This window comes from Myotis myotis, unplaced genomic scaffold, assembly GCF_014108235.1.
Source record: "Myotis myotis isolate mMyoMyo1 unplaced genomic scaffold, mMyoMyo1.p scaffold_m19_p_11, whole genome shotgun sequence".
NCBI classification, from domain to species: domain Eukaryota; kingdom Metazoa; phylum Chordata; class Mammalia; order Chiroptera; family Vespertilionidae; genus Myotis; species Myotis myotis.
The window spans coordinates 53,165,211-53,181,863 of NW_023416315.1; the positions used below are offsets into that span (position 1 = coordinate 53,165,211).

At 43.3% G+C, this 16,653-nt stretch overlaps 1 protein-coding gene across 1 annotated transcript in view; it reads right to left on the reverse strand.

The window, feature by feature from the left end:
• The window catches only part of TMEM178B (transmembrane protein 178B), a 348,193-nt gene extending 331,856 nt beyond the window's left edge, over positions 1 to 16,337 (reverse strand). Inside the window, exon 1 of the mRNA XM_036328533.1 lies at positions 15,956 to 16,337. Coding sequence (XP_036184426.1) covers positions 15,956 to 16,337 — 382 coding nt within the window. The remainder of the gene's footprint in view (positions 1 to 15,955) is intronic.
• Between the last annotated feature and the right edge of the window lie 316 nt (positions 16,338 to 16,653).

Sequence of the window (16,653 nt, forward strand, 5' to 3'; positions counted from 1 at the left end):
TAATTTCCTCATGTCCCCAGGTCTTTACTTAAAAGTCACCTTCTCAGTGAGGTCCTCCCTGGTCACCCCATCTACAATTTCAACCCCACCCCCACATTCCCTATCCCTTTCCATGCTTTTTTATCCTTAGCACTAAGCACTGTCTAACATATTACATATTTTACTTATTCACCTTTTTATTCACTCGATAAAATATACATTCCATGTGGGCAGGAGGTTTGTCTATTTGGTGCACTACATACCCTAAGCCCCTAGTACAAATATTCACCAAATAGTTGTTGAATAAATGAATATGTAATCTGTTTAATTTATTTATGCACATGAATGAGAATCCCAGAGTAGAAACTGTTACCCCACTGCAAAGTCATCATCCCTAGGAACTCACCTCTGTGTATGTATCCTCAGCTCAAGTAGAGCCTCGACTGTGCACAAAGCCTTCAAGTCAAGAACCGTAGCCAAGGAGCTTTGTGCAGTCTTCTCTAAGCTTCTACCACCCTCCATCCCCACCTGCATCACTCTGTGTTTAGGGCCTCTGCCTTTCCCAACTCGTCACTTAAAAATCAGTGTTCAGATTACAGGAAGATTTTTTTAAATTAATAGGACAACCAAGAACAACTATAATCCAGTAGAGTTTGAGGCCAAATAAATTAATTTTGTATTTCTCCATCTGAGAATTCTTCCATTAAAACAAACTGATTTTGTTTTGAATTCAGCTCTAACAGTGGACACAAAACCCCCTTGACTGTGTGCTTTAGCCTGTTAAAGTCTTTACTGTAGGACTCACCACCTTCAGAGAGTCCATTTCTTTCTTCTAAATATTAAGGACCTCAATGCAGGGATATCATCGTGTTGTTGCTCCTAAATGCGTTCACTACCTGGAGACGATCTATCTTCTGCAGAGAAGCCATTATGGCCTCTGATGCATCTCCCTTTTTAGCAGCTTATTGATCCACAAGCGCCCAGCCAGCCACCACGCCTCTACAGATATGTGTAACAAAAGCTGATACAGGCATGCTGCTGGCACAGAAGCATAAAAGTCCCTCTTAGAACTGTTAGCGACTCTGCTCACCCAAAGAGATGAAATGCCACCTTCCAGTTTGAACTAACCTTTTGGGTTCCTATAGATTTTAAAATAAACATATATGAGAAAGAAGGGCTTTCTAGGGTAAGGGTTACCCACCATTTTAGGGGACTCACATTACTATATAACTCATCATACTTTTCATAATTACTTTACAACTAAAGCCAGCTCTTTCAAGTGCCAGTTTAGCCTGGCTGGCATGGCACCATTGTTGAGCTTCAACCTATGAACCAGGAGGTCACGGTTCAATTCCCTGACGGGGCACATGCCTGAGCTGTGTGCTCAGTCCCTAGTGTGGGGCATGCAGGAGGCAGCTGATCAATGTTTCTCTCTCGTCATTGATGTTTCTATCTCTCTTTCCCTCTCCCTTACTCTCTGAAATAAATAAAAATATATATTTAAAAATAAAACACCAGTTGGGATTCCTACTCAATGGTTACTACTGAATTACACTCTGAATTTGATCTGTAGCACTTTATACAACTTGAACAGAAGGTAGTGAAAATCAGTATTCTAGCTCAAACCCAGCATAGACTTAGCTAGTATAAGTCCTGGAGTTATGGTGGTCATAGATAATGTTTCCTTGATATGATCACTTATTCAACCTGGCTCAGAGAACCAAGCACTGCAGCTGCATCTATATTTATCTACTGAAACCTAAAGAATTACTCTATTTATCGAATGAGATGGCCCTGGATTTCTCCTTTAGCAGGTCCTGTGGCTACAGGAAAATTCCTTAAAACCTTCACTGTGAAATGACCCAGTCTGAATAACAGTCACTGTCATTTTGGAAGAGAATCCACTTCTCTGTGGGACCCTGAAGACTGAACATCTCTTTCATCCATCGTTGAACTGGACTTGGTGGTCTTCACAAGCAGAGATGTGTTGACTGACCCCGATGCCTTTCTGTCCTCAAGCCCCCTGTGGAGGACGAATGACTTTTGTGAACAATGCTGTTCACCAATCACAATGGGGCCAGATATGCCATGTTTATCCAACATCATTGACCCAGCTCTCTTGAAAGTCATGAAGAGTGAAATGAGGCATGAACCAGAGAGGAGGCAGTCACAGAAGGCCCAGTCTCTGTTTTTCATTCATTATCCGACCAAAATCACCATCAGAAGAGATTTGAGGAAGCTGCCCTAAATAAACAGTTGGGAGGGAGGCTTCATGGGGATAGCCTGAAGACATTCCTGATGATAAAAAATTTAAAACTTCGAGAGAGTTCCTGAAGGAACGGTCAAATATGCCAGACCCAACATATTGGAAAATTGGAAAATTTTATGCATGGTAGGGACAAGAAATGTAGGTAGCCTTCTCTTTATCCAATGTACTGTGAATGAGAAGAGCAGCCTCGGAAAGGCATGAAGAGGAGAGAAAAGTGGGCAAGATCATAATGAAGAGGCCTAATCCAGGTAAAATGGAATAGTCCCCATTTGAAATTCTCCTCTTGTGAATCAGAAATATGGGTGCTTTAGAAAAATACAAACCTTAACAAAGAAAATAAATTGAAGTTTATCACATGCATTACAGAACAATTCACAGCAGGTTTCTTGTTAATAGTGAGTCTCCCTAGTCCAATGAAATCATGGCTCTTTGTTAAATAACATTTCCAGATCGACTGCATTAACTGAAGTAAACTTTCATTCATTCAACAAATAAGTATTAAATACCTATTATGGCCCATGCATTATGCAAAACGCTGCAAATATAAAGATGAATAAGAAATAGTTCAAAAACAGTTTCAAAACGAAGGGGAACATATGGAGAAACAAAATGTCACTGGTGCTAGGAAGGGGGCGTGTTTGGTGAGTGACAGAGAGCTAAGGAGGAAAAAGGCAATGCAGCCTGAGAGATGGGGTGAGAGAACACCAAGCAAGACTAGGAGGAGGGGCCTGAAACTGATTCCTAAAAAATAAACAGGTGTTAGGCAAACAGACTTGAGGTGCGGGAGGGACAAGCACTAACAAGGGATTTCCAGGCAAAGGAAGAAGCTTCATAAATAAAGACTCCCACGGCATAAAACAGCTTAACCTGTTTGGGGACCCAGAAGACCTTCACTGGGGCTGGAGGAGGATATGCTGGTAAAGAAAAGTATGCAAAAGGATGAGATGGACAAATGAGAGGGCATTGTAGGAGCTGTGAGGACTTACGTACCAAAGTGAGGATGGTGGACCTTATTCTGACTGATGGAGCCACTGGCAAATTTTGAGTGAAGTGATAACATGCTTAGATTTACATTTAGAAATAATCACTCTGAACAGAAAGCACTGACAAGAGATGAGATTAGGGAATGGGGAAACCAGAGAGTGCCACAGGAGCACAGTGGTGAGGGCCTGGCAGCAGCATTCAAGTTGGATGGGGTGATGAACATAACAGTATGAGGAGTAAAGGTGACTTGTTCCCGCCAGGGTGAGTAGGGCAGGGAGGAAGAGAGCCCTAAGGATGATGCTCAAGTGTCTGGTTTGGGCAAGTAGAGAGGCAGTGATGTCATTCCCCAAGACGAAGGAAGATGAAGGAGAAATGACTGGGGGGAAGAGGGGAGGCAGAAAATATGTTCTTTTGGACCCATGGAACATCCAAGTGGAGATATCCAGTAGGTGAGATATTTGGGTGGAAAGTCTGAGCGAGAGAGTTTCAGTGCAACAGGTCCTGAGCGTCAAGGGGTGAAAATGGTTCTAGATGTGAATAAGTTTGATCAATGAGTGTGTGAAGGGTGAGGAAAAGAGGTGGATTCCTGGAGAACACCGTGGGTTGAGAAAGAAGAGCCAGTGAAGGAAAGGAGTAAGGACAGAAACAGAAGCATACCCAGGAGAGAATGGTGTCTCCAAAGCTAGGGAAGGCAAAGTTTTCTTTTTTTCTATGTTTTTTTTAATCCTCACTGGAGGATATTTTTTTCATTGACAGGGTGGAAGGGAGTGGAGAGGGAGGGAGAAAGGAAGGAGAGAGACAGAGAGAGAGAGAGAGAGAGAGAGAGAGAGAGAGACATCAATGTGAAAGAGACACATCGACTGGTTGCCTACTGCATGTGCCCCAACCCGACCAGGACTGGAGATCATGCCCGCAACCGAGGTACGTGCCCTTGACAGAGATTGAACCCACGATTGAACCCGCGACCCTTCAGTCCACAGGCTGACACTCTAACAACTGAGCCAGACCAGCCAGAGCAAGAAGGCAAAGTTGTCAAGGAGAAGGAGCAGTCCCAGCCTGGGACAGGGGAGGACACTGGGTGGCAGTAGCCTGAAAGTGCCCTGGAGATGCAGGCGAGGAAGAGAAGAAAGCCAGACCAGGAGAAGGGCCACCCCTGGAAAGAACCTGGGCTAAGCAGCATTGCCTTCTGTGTCCTTTGTGTTGACATAGTCAGGGAGGAGGGAGAAGGAGGAAGAGGCTGGAGACCCAGAGGCCAGCCTTTCCCAAAGTGGAAGGTCATTCACTGAAGGAAGTGCAGACGTACCATCTGAGTCTACCTCCCCACAGAGCATGATGAATAAAGCAGCTCACCCACTTGGGACCTTTTGATGCAGGGCTGCCTGGAGCTGCATCTGAGCAGCTCGCCAACTCTGTGGTCACAGAAGCTCGAGCATGGAAGTTATTCTGCCTGAATACTCCTGAGATCCCTGGGGACTTTCATGATCCCTAGTAACTGCAGACCCAGCCTGGGTGTTTTAAAGCACTATCAGGTACAAATGGAGCCCTTGCCGACATGCTGGCCGGACTTTTCTGTTCCAGCTCTAGCTGGTATAAGAAGACGGAGAACATATCCCTATCCTAGGAGTGAGGCTCTTGGCTGAAGTCACCCTCACAATTCTAAGAATAAAGACTCTGTACCCTATTCATCAATCATAAAACGGCTTCAAGTTCCACCAACTAACACTCTCTGTTTCAAAAGTGATATGAAAACTGCTGAAAAAGTAAAGTACAATTCTGACTCCTCCTTAACTCTTTTTCTTAAGTCTTGGTGCTTTTTCTTTCTTAGTCCACGTGAGTTCTTCCCTGGGGCTCAAATGCCTTCCCAGATGTTGGTGCTCGTCTCTGGCTTGTCCCACTCTCTCCCTGTCCCTGTGCCTTATCTATTTAAAGCTCAATGGGGGGGTTTTGTTTGTTTTTATTTTGTTTTGTATTTAACATGATATGGAATATTTATTTATTTATTTATTTATTTATTCATTTATAGAGAGACAGAGGGAGGGAGAGAGAGACTGATTTGATATTCCTTTTATTTATGCATTCATTGGTAGCTTCTTTTTTCTTTTTCTTTTTCTTTTTTTTTTGTTTTGTTAATCCTCACCTGAGGATATTTTTCCATTGATTTTTAGAGAGAGTGGAAAGGAGGGGTCGAGACAGAGAGAGAGAAACATTGATGTGAGAGAGACGTATTGATTGGTTGTCTCTGGAAAATGCTCCAACCAGGGCCAGGAATTGAGCCTACAACCCAGGTATGTGCCCTTGATCAGCATCAAACTCAGGACCCTTCAGTCCACAGGCCAACACTCTGTCCACTAAGCCAAACGGGCTAGGGCTGGAACTCTTGGTTTTGCCATGAGCTGCGGGACATTTACAAATTGGGGGGTGGGGAGGTGGGAGGAGTTAATGATTTGTACATTCGTCTCTATCTCAGAAATAAATCAGTTTAAAGCCCTAATTTCTTCTACTTATACCACATCAGAAGATAATAAAACTCAATTTTATTCTTTCTAAACCCTTCACATGAGCTACTGTTAGTAAAAACTGTTGGTTAGGAGTTACCTGATTTCCCTCTTCTCTAAATGCCTCTTGCTACTACTTACAAAGTCAGCCTCAGATAGCCTCAAAGACAAAGTTTTCCAGGAATGTTCCTTAAATAACCTGTCTCCTGTACACTGAATGGTACAGTCTGAATAAAATGTTAACTCTTGTCAGAATTGTAGCAACCTTCCACACAGCTGGAGTGTGCAAGCATGTGGATGCCCCACTTGCTCCAGATCTGTTTGTTTTTCTAGGAAATAAAATATCGCAGATGATTTTGAAACACCTTCCCAATTCCATCTCTTTCCCTGTCTTGAGAAAGGTAAACATCATCCTTCATGTTGTGTTTATCGGTCCCAGGCATATTTTCCATAAATACAATGCAAATATGTTTCCATAAACAATATCTGATGTTATTCAATGTTGTTAAGCTTTATATAAATGGCATCATAGTCTACATTTCATTCTGCACCCAGCTTTTTCACTCAAGTTTTATGTTTATCCATTTGGAAACATGTAGAGCCATCATACTTATTGTACATATACTACAACAGCTTCCACTGTATGACTATGCCATTCTACAATATTAATTTTCCTATTAATGGGCACTTACATGTATCGACTTTGTTTATTTACTCATTTTGCGTTACAAACAGTGATGCCATGGACATGCTTGGATGCGTTTCATGTACTCGTGTGCACGTAGTCAGGAAGAGAAGTGCCAGGCTGCAAGGTACATGTGTCCTTGGCCCCAGGAGACAGGAGCCAGCTACACCCCAGTGCTGTGTTAGCGGACATACAGCAGCATATGAGCCGAGAGCTTCTTTAAGGTAAAAACAACCCTATTGTGTCCAGGTCTGCGAAATACTCCCGGGCTTTGGGGAATAGGAGTCATGTTTGTCTAAACAGAATTGCTATTAGGAAGATGAAGAGAAATTCAGGGCAAAACTGAATGAGAGGCTCGAGAGCAGATAAAGTGTCCAACAGGGTGAGGTTCGGCATACAGAACAGCAGGGCGTTTTAAAACGCAGGAAATGATATAACTTTATGAAGATGACCTAATATCAAGTAAATTGCCTTTTCTTGGCAAAATACTTTGACGCCAAAAAAAATCAATTGAAATAATTCAGACACTGCAGTCTCCCATAAAAGCAGCAAATCTGTGAAACTTCCTTGAAAGCCAAAAGCAGCTTCCCCTCAGAATAAACATCACCTGTAAAAGATTCCCAGTGACTTTTGGACGGGGCTTTAAACATCATCTCCGTGTGGATAAATTTACAAAAAAAATAAGCTTTCATCCTTGAATCACCTGTTCATTACTTGACATATTTATACTCAGTGTTATTCTTAAATATTGCTGAATAGAATGTCTCTGAAATGATTTCTAAAATTCTGGTAGTACAGGCTGCCTCTTGGGAGAGGCTCTAAGAGTCTGGGGGACAAGGGTGGGTGGACAATAATTACCTCATCAAAATAAATTAATAAATTTAAAATAAGGCCGAGGCTTCACCTTGTCAATCCACAGATAACCTCTTGGAGAACATCCCTGGTTCTGCAAAGCATCCCCTAAGCACTCCAAAACCCAGGAACTGTCAGGCCCCCAGCACCAAAATCTCTCCACATATCAACCTCAGGGCAGTATTTGTCACTCTCCTTTAACACACCCTCCTTTTTTTGCTCTTTGGGGACAGGAACTATGGATTTCATTCAGGGTCCTCCACCCTAAGAAATGGGCCTGATGTAGTTGGAACTCAGAAGACATTTTTAGAATAAATACAGTGACGTGTTCTTCACCATACAATAATTTTTAAATGACCCAAGGAATGTATTCATTACTTTTTTAATATATGGGTGTTCTTTAAAAGTTTTATTTGGAAAAACAAACAAAAAAGGATATAATGCTCAAAACTGTTTAAATGTAAGCCCTCTGAGAAGAAGAATGTTGTCTGTTTTATCAGCTGCTATCCCAAGCACACTTGGGCTAGTGTTTAGCACACAATACGTCCTCAATACATGTGATGAATGAAGATCCTTGGCTATGAAGTAGTCTACACAATGACCAGTAATCTAGTTCCTTTCTCTATTAAGTTTTTAAGTTTCTTTTTTAATTTAATTAATTGTGGTAAAATATACATAACATGAATTTTTAACTATTTTTAAGTGCCTAGTTCAGTGGCATTAAATACATTCACACTGGTGTGTAGCCATCGCCACCTTTCTCCATTCAGTTTTTAAATTTTTAACCCCAATCTGAAACATGGCATTGAAAATCATTAGAAAGAGAAAAGGTGAGTTTTTACTACATGATTCTGTATGGGTATGGAATTAGCTGCTTTGTTTTCCACCTCCTCTGACTATAAACTAGCAGCTGGATGCTCCCTTTAGGGATGTCTCCCTTTCTCTGTCTCCATCCATCTTGCTCTCTCTTTTCCTTCCCCCACTTTCCCTTCCTTCTCTTTTCACCTTCTCTCAACCATTTACCTATTATTTACTTCCTATCACTTAAATTTAACTTTCTCATCAAATGTTAGAGTATGAAAGGGCTTGAAGTTTATGTCATCCAAACCCATTATTTTACACGAGGAGCCCAGTGCACGAATTCACGCACCTTGAAAGGAACTGTAGGCCGCGAGGCACAGAAGCAGGTCTCGGCCCATCCTCTGTAACCCCACCTGGCCCCAACGCCAGCTGCAGGTGCAAGTGGGGCCAGTGCAGGCAGCTGATGCAAGCAGCATTTGCCAGCCCTGATCGCCCCTCAGGAGCAGGGGGAATTGGAGAAGCCCTGAGGGGTGATCAGGGCCAGCAGCCGCCGCTTACACCTACTGACGGCGTCCAGGTGCCAGCAGCGGGTGTGAGTGGTGGCTCCGGCGCCAGCAGCGGGTGAGAGTGCCGGGTGGGATCACGGCACGCGGGTGCAAAGAATTTTCAGTAACCACCAGAGGCTCACCCCGATGACAGTGACTGGTGCCCTGCCTTGGTCTGGTGCCCCCACTCACCTGCTCCACCATCCCACCACAGCCAATGCCCGCCATGTTCCGCGCGGGCCCCCTGGTGGTCAGTACACGTATAGAGATCCATTGTTCAGTTATTCTGCTGTTCTGTCTATTTGCATATTAGCCTTTTATTATATAGGATAGGAAGTAAGGAAGTCCTTTAAAAAGATGCATGCATTGTCTCAAAAACAGCAGCTGCCCAATCAAGATGTTAGAACAAATTTTCTGTCTACTCATCCACCAAGCATGCAGTCCCTCTTCTCTGTGTATTGCTTGGGGTAAGTAGTTATAAAAATATCTGCATCTGAATGAACATTTGTGACTACTGTCTAATATCTAGATGTATATGGACATGTCTGTGTGTATGTGTGTGCATGTGCTTGTGCGTGTGTGTGTGTGTGTGTGTGTGTGTGTGTGTGTGTGTGTGTGAAGGGTCAAACTAACCCAGAGTATGTTTAGGATTCTGTCTGAAGGCCTAGGATCGCCTACTAATAGCAGAGAAGGAGAAAATATTTTTAACTGACAATCCAAAGTGGGATATACGAATCGATCCTCTAAATTGATTCTTATCCTAGTAAAAGAATAAATAAGCTGACCGTCTTGAACAGAAATAAGGCTTTTGACTTTGTTGACTCAATAAGAACAGCTCACCCCTGAGTTCCCTAACTAGCTGATCCCTCATCCAGTTGATACTGATGTGACCTCCTGAGGAAGAACCTGCTCCAACCAGTCATGACAATGTACTTGGGAACCATGAGGTAGAGTGTAAGTTCCCTCAGGACAGGAACCACATTATGCCTCTTTCTTCTCCTCCAACACCTAGCAGAGGGCTCGGCACACAGCAGGTGTTCAAAACACATCTCTCTATCCCACCCTCTCTCTCTTCCCACCCAATCATTTGCCCATAGAATCACAGGGCTCCTTCCCTGTCAACACTCACTGGTGAGTTATATTTTCAGCATGACAGGGGAGGAGCGATGTGACTAAGAGTGCACTGACATGCACATCTGGGAGTACATATAGGGTATGCACAGGGATCATGCTATATATAAAGAACGTTGGTGTCTGTATGTGTTTGCCTGTGAACAGGTCAAGCCTCCCTATGTTATAAAACCAAAACTAATGGAACTATTCAATTCTTGGCTGACATGCACTTTGCGCTTCCTAAGGACAAAGACACTTCATGGCACTCACTACCTTACCTTTTATTATATATTGGTTAGTTCATTAGACATTATTTTTTATTCCACACATATGTATTTATTGTCAGGCTCTACCCCCTGAAAGGTTAGCTTCTCCATAATGCCCAGCCCCAAAACCTTCAACAAATATTTGTGGAATGAATGAGGATGTCCTTCATATCTATAACCTCAGTATCTACCACAGTGGACAAAGTAAATACTCAAAAACATATGAAAATAATGTGATGATGGGCAGGTGCGCTTTGGTCAGCAGGTCTCAAAGCGAGATGCAAGCCACTTGAAAATACCTTCCTTCTCAAGGCTAAGATGATGTTCTCAAACAGGTCTCACCTCAGGGAGATTCTAAAATGACTTCCTGTTTCTTTTTCAACTCAGGGGATCAATATGCCAGCCTCTTCTCCACCCTATCCCTGCCCCATCAGACTATGGTGACAGCAGAGTACACTGGGTGAGTTCCCAAACCTGGAGCCAGAGTTTGAATCCAGCACCTTCATGAGACTTGGCAAGTTCATTGGCCTTTCTCTGCCTCCGTTTCCTCAATTATAGAATAGGGATAAAATAATAATAATAGAGTATTACTATGAAGGATAAATTAGCCAATACATGTAAAACTCTTAGAAGAGTACCTGGCATCGACATTGGCAATTATTACTATTAATCATCTTTCCCACCAAGTCAACCTTGCCAGTAACTTATAATGAAGTTGGGACAGGGAAAGGACAGAGAAAAAGAGAAGCATGTAAGAATTCTGTGAATCAAAGATGGAAAAATTAATAAAATATAGATATAGCATAAATTTAAAAACTTCTTCCCCAAAGCATTCAAGTAGCAATGTTTCTTCACAAGTGTAGAATGACATATTTAAATTTAAGCCCAAGTTATCACGTGTAGTTATCCTCATCTGAAACAAAGTATGTGCTTGGTCTTTTCAGAGGCCATAGGCCCCACGTAGCACTCAAAACAGATCTTTCTGTGATGATGGGCAGGTTCTCTCATCTGCACTGTCCGATACCACAGCCACTAACCACACATGGCCATTGAGCATTTCTAATGTGGCCAATGTGACTAAGGAAGTCAATGTTTTATTTTATTTACTTTTGATTATTTTAAATTTAAATAGCCACATGTGGCTCGTGGCTACCCTATGAGCAGCACTGCTACAGGGGACTTGAGTACACAAGCTCCTTGACGGGGCTCTTACCTGCTCTCCTGCTCCCGGTCTGCTCCTCTCCTTCACCTCAGAAATCACACTCCCAAGGCAAAGCAACTACCGTTCCACACTCCCACGGGTGGGCGTGCTCTGGCCTCTGCCTAAAATGCCCTTCCTCTCCAGCCACCTCCAAACTCCATGAAAATCTTGATCAGGTTTCATTTCTCCGGAGCAACTCTGCTTCACCCACCTCCCGCCTTACCTCATCCCACTGCTGACACAATCTATCACTGCCTCCTCTTTATTTTTCTGAGTGTTTCTGTTGCTCTCACCATCCCATAGTTGTCATTTATTCTCTGTGGTGCTAACAGACTATGGGAATTTTGAAGACTGAGTCTCATTCATTCCGTCATCCTAGTGGTGTGTGCCCATCACATAATATGTGCACAGCAAATATTTGTAGCTGAGTACACTATTAATTTGTGGATATGTATAACAGTTTATTAAAATAAGTCTCAAGCTATTGACAACCACTCTGTAATTATGGAAACTATGTAGGTCAAATTCTATTATAAGGCCTGTTATCAAATAATTTTAAAAAGTTCTTAGAATCTCAATTGAAGGTCTACTTATTTCAAGTATAGCGTTTCAGTACAAATCTGGAACAAAATCCTACCTGTAGCTGCTCCTCCTAAAGGTCTGGAAGTCTCTTGGATTTCAGAAACTGATCCTGTCATTGATCTGCCCCCTGTGCTTGCAGTGACTTACTAGGGAGACATGGACAAGGTTGAACAGCAAGAAGACAGAGGACCTGATTATAGGCACAGTCATATCGGAATTCAAGGGTACTCTATCCTTGCTACACCCTCTACCCAATCCTACCTCCAAGAAGGAAATGATTAAAATATAATCTAATGTAAAAAATAATGATTGTGAGTGATTTGTATCTGTTCGATAATATATGTTATCCCCTCCCACAATAAAGTATTGTGTTTCCCTTATTCCTTAACAAAGCTTTTGCTCCCAAAAAAATCTTTCTTGTTAAATCATGTAGCATCTGTTACAATATTAACCTGCCCTGCGAGCCACGCTAGTTCTTCGTTTTTTCTAATCACAATTTTCCAACTAATCCCTTATTTGAATTTCACACCAGTGTTCCTACAAATTAGAAAAAGCACTTGATAGATACATTTCTGTGAACCTAATTTGTATAAGATATTTCCCAAGTAGCACCCATCTGGTGGCTATATTTTACAAATGATTATCTTTCCTGCCCTCCAGGAACTTACAGTTCAATAACTCAAACAAACAAATACACAGTGACCAGAAATGTGTATTTGTGGGAACAGTCACAGCAGCTGGGCACTGAAGACATGGATTTCAGAAAGAACATGAGTCCAAAGGACTTCATCTCCAAATCAAATATACATCTGGCTTTTGTCTTCTTTTTTGTTTGTCTTTTGTTGTTGTTGATCCTGACCTGAGGATATCTTTCCATTGATTTTTAGAGAGTAGAAGGGAGGAGAAGAGACAGAGAGAGGGAAACATCTATATGAGAAAGACACATAGATTGATTGCCTCCTGCACTGGCTCCAGGGCCAGGGATCGAGCCTGCAACTGAGGTATGTGCCCTTGACCAGAATTGAACCCGGGACTCTTCAATCCAGGGGCCAATGCTCTATCCAGTGAGTAAAACTGGCTAGGGCAACTTTTGATTTCTTATTAATTATGTGATTTTGTTATGTTTTGAAATGCACAAACAACACTTTCTAATGTGATGAACATTAATTTAACAAATGCCTGAGTTCTTAGGGGCTGCATGAGCATTTAGATAAATCTCTAATTTTCTCAAGATGTTTCAAAGAAAGACAAAGGCCTAAGATATCTTTTGAGGCTGATAATGAACACTGTGAGATAAAAATCTTTCCCTAAGAGGCCCTAGATCTAAATATAGGGATATTCATTTCTTTTTCTAAAATTCCTTCTAAAATCTGCCCATTTGGGAAGAATACTGATTAAATCTAGAAATTACATTCGGTATATTATTGGAATAACTTGTGAATTCTACTAATAAATGATGTACTTATTTCCAAAATGTTTCTGTTGCTGCTTATAGAAGATCTGGCTTTCAAAGATTCTGTTTTGAGGTTAAAAATGAAGATAGTGACCTTAAGCCTCTGAAGATTTGTAATGCTGGCATGCCATCTATCTCAATAATACCCAACAAGAATGTCAAATGGACAGAATGGCCATGGTGAGTGGGTGCTTGCCACTGACAGTGATTGCTATATTTTGGGTGATGGGGAACAGGATGTCCATTAGTTGGAGTGAAATACAATGCCCTGCCAACTCTAGGTATCAGTGCATTCAATCCCCCTGCTGTGCCGTGTCCATTTTCTGTTGCTGCAATTAAAAATCAGTCAATACACAGTCAAAATGTTGTACATTCCTCCCCTATCCCTTTCCCTGTCACTGTGTTTCCAGCTCACCGGAAGAACATGTCACTATGGAAACCAATTCCTCTGGTGCACAGACCAAGTCAACCTTTCTAGCTGGATTGCTAAGCAGAGCAATAGGGAATCAAAGCCCTCATTGCAACCATCAGAAGCCATGAATGACACCCTCCTTTTTTTAAGTGGGGTTAACCAATACCAGATAGAAGGACACCTGTCTTGTTTAGGGAGATGGTCAAGGCAGGAAATTCAAGAATGCCCTTCAGTAAGTCCTACCAGTGTTTATCAGTCATTATTAATATGAATTCTTCCTCACATTCTGGCTAACTTCCTACCATTCCAATTTTATTTTTTTTTAAAATATATTTTATTGAATTTTTACAGAGAGGAAGGGAGAGGGATAGAGAGTCAGAAACATCGATGAGAGAGAAACACCGATCAGCTGCCTCCTGCACACTCCCCACTGGGGATGTGCCCGCAACCAAGGTACATACCCTTGACAGGAATCGAACCCGGGACCCCTGAGTCCACAGGCCGACACTCTATCCACTGAGCCAAACCGGTTAGGGCCATTCCAATTTTAATGAAAGCAGAAAATGAGGGATAAAACAACACTTTATGAATCTGAGAATCTGAAAACTGCTATGAAATCACCCATGGTCAAAAACTATTCTGCTTCCTCTTCTTTTCCCAAAATCCAAACCCGAGTTGCTCTCTTCTGGAATTCTCTAATATCCATACGTCTTTACAAACTTGTAGAGCTCCAGATGGGTCACCCTGTTCTAAAAAGTGCCTAACATGAAACAGATGTGATGTCTATAATATTAACACACTCAAAGCCAAATTAGCTAAAATCCCTAGTCATTCTACAGAACCTACAACACAAGCATTAAGACGGGTTCTGTCTGGACTTATCTCACCTAAGTCTGAATGGCCACTTAGACCATACCTACTGCTTGTCATTCTTAAACAATTGGCATTTCTATTAACAGTTTCCATCCATTTCAAAATTTTTACAAATTAAAGAACATCTGTTCTCACAAATTATATTTAAAAACAGCATCAAACCTCCATTATAATATAAAATGTCATTAAGAACTGTTTTATATCTTGGCCTCAAAGGCTGCTGATAAACAACATCCTTTTCAGCTTACCACCACCATTTAATAGTTGAAAAGAATGGAACCTAGCAGGGAGTAAAAGAAGACTCTTGAGATCACACCACATCTTCCACGACATAGCTACCATAGAAGAGCAATATTAATATATATCCAGCCCTAGCCAGTTTGGCTCAGTGGATAGTGTCGGCATTTGGACGGAAGGATCCCAGGTTTGATTCTGGTCAAGGGCACATGCCTTCGTTACAGGCTCAATCTCCAGTGTGGGGCATGCAGGAGGCAGCCGATCAATGATTCTCTCTCATCACTGATTTTTCTCTCTCTCTCTCCCTCTCCATTCCTCTCCGAAATCAATAAAAATATATTTAAAGTATATTTTAGTGGGTTAATGGAACAGGAAGGTCCCCAAAGTATATGTCATGCAAAATTTACAAATTTCATTTTAAAGCAGACTTTAAAATGTATGTGATCATACTAACTTATCAAATTTTTATGGTTTGTAAATACAGGTTTTTTCCTGTTTTGGTACACTTTGGTATGGTATTCTTTTTTTCTCTGCAGTGCCCACTTTGTTGTTACCTGAAAAACTACTGTTTTGTGCTTGTCAGACCCCGCTAAATATTGCATGCACACAAGTCATTTGTCAACCACTTTCTTAAAAGGAGAAATCAAGAATTGTGGTATGATGCCACTGGGTCAACGGGCTTTGAGCTTCCACAGGGCAGGAGCTGGAATTTGTTGATATTTATATGACCAATGCCTGCAACATGCCTAGTAGAGTAGTACAGCACTTAGCAAACGTTCCTGGCATCAGTAAGGCCTTCTGTTTAGATGTTCCCCCCACTTTCCCTTGATGAATCAGTTCAACATCTAAAAAGATTAAAACTAGGAGTCTGACTACCCCAACATATCACTCTTAAAGGGCTTCCTCTGTTAACAGCACATTATAGATTTCCTTCCTTTTAAGAGACTGAACCAGCATTATCCTACCCTGGACCATGCGAATCTCAACAGACAAATGCAAGACAAGAGGCGAGTAGGGAGAGGTAAGCCTCTGTCACCAGCCACTGGGAGGCAAGTTGTGGCCACTCCAAGGTTTGGGAGAGCCTGACAACCTGACCTCCTGGACCCAGGAGGCTTACTAGACCTCCGCCAGGCTTAGGAGGGAGAGGGCTGCCGGGCCTAGCTGGGGCCAGGCTCTCCGCAGCGCCACGCCTCGCTGCTGGCGCTTACCTTTCCGAATGAGAGCGGCGATCTCGGGGTCGAAGCCCTGCCGGTGGCACTTTCTCCAGAGCCCCATGTTGGTGGAGTTGTACTGCCGGCTGCATTCGTCAATGGGGCTCATGGCGAAGAGCTGCCTGCGATTCCGGGCCCGGAGGAGTTTGCCCTCCCAGCGGTCCAGGCGCGAGCGGCTCGCTCGGAGCGGCAAGTTGTTGTTGTTGTTGTAAATGAAGCCAGGATCGATCCGGCGGGTGTTGAAGGCCTTGCACCTGTCCCTGTGCTTCCTGGCGTCCGTCTCGTACCAGTGGTCCGAGCAGATGGCCACGGCCAGCATGCCGAGGGCGCAGAGCGCTAGCGAGAGGCCCGTGTAGAGCAGTAACCTTCCGGCAGCCATGCCTCCGCTTCGCGGCTACACCATGGGCATGATCCGCCGCAGCTTCGCCTTCCCTCCGCGCGCCCGGAACAAAGCGGCGGGCGGCCGAGCCAAAGGGGGGAGGGGGACAGGAGGGGACTCGCGGCGGCTACCCGTCGCCCCCCGCCTGCCTGCGCGCGGCTCGGGGAGTACGGGGTGGGGGCGGGCAGCCTACAAAGTTCTGATCCGGAGGGGCTCTGGCGGGCTCCTGGGCATCCTCCGGGGCAGGTGCAGCCTCGGGCGGCAGTGAGCAAGGCAAGGCCGCCTCCCCGCCCCTCTCTGCCCCGCAGGCAGCGAG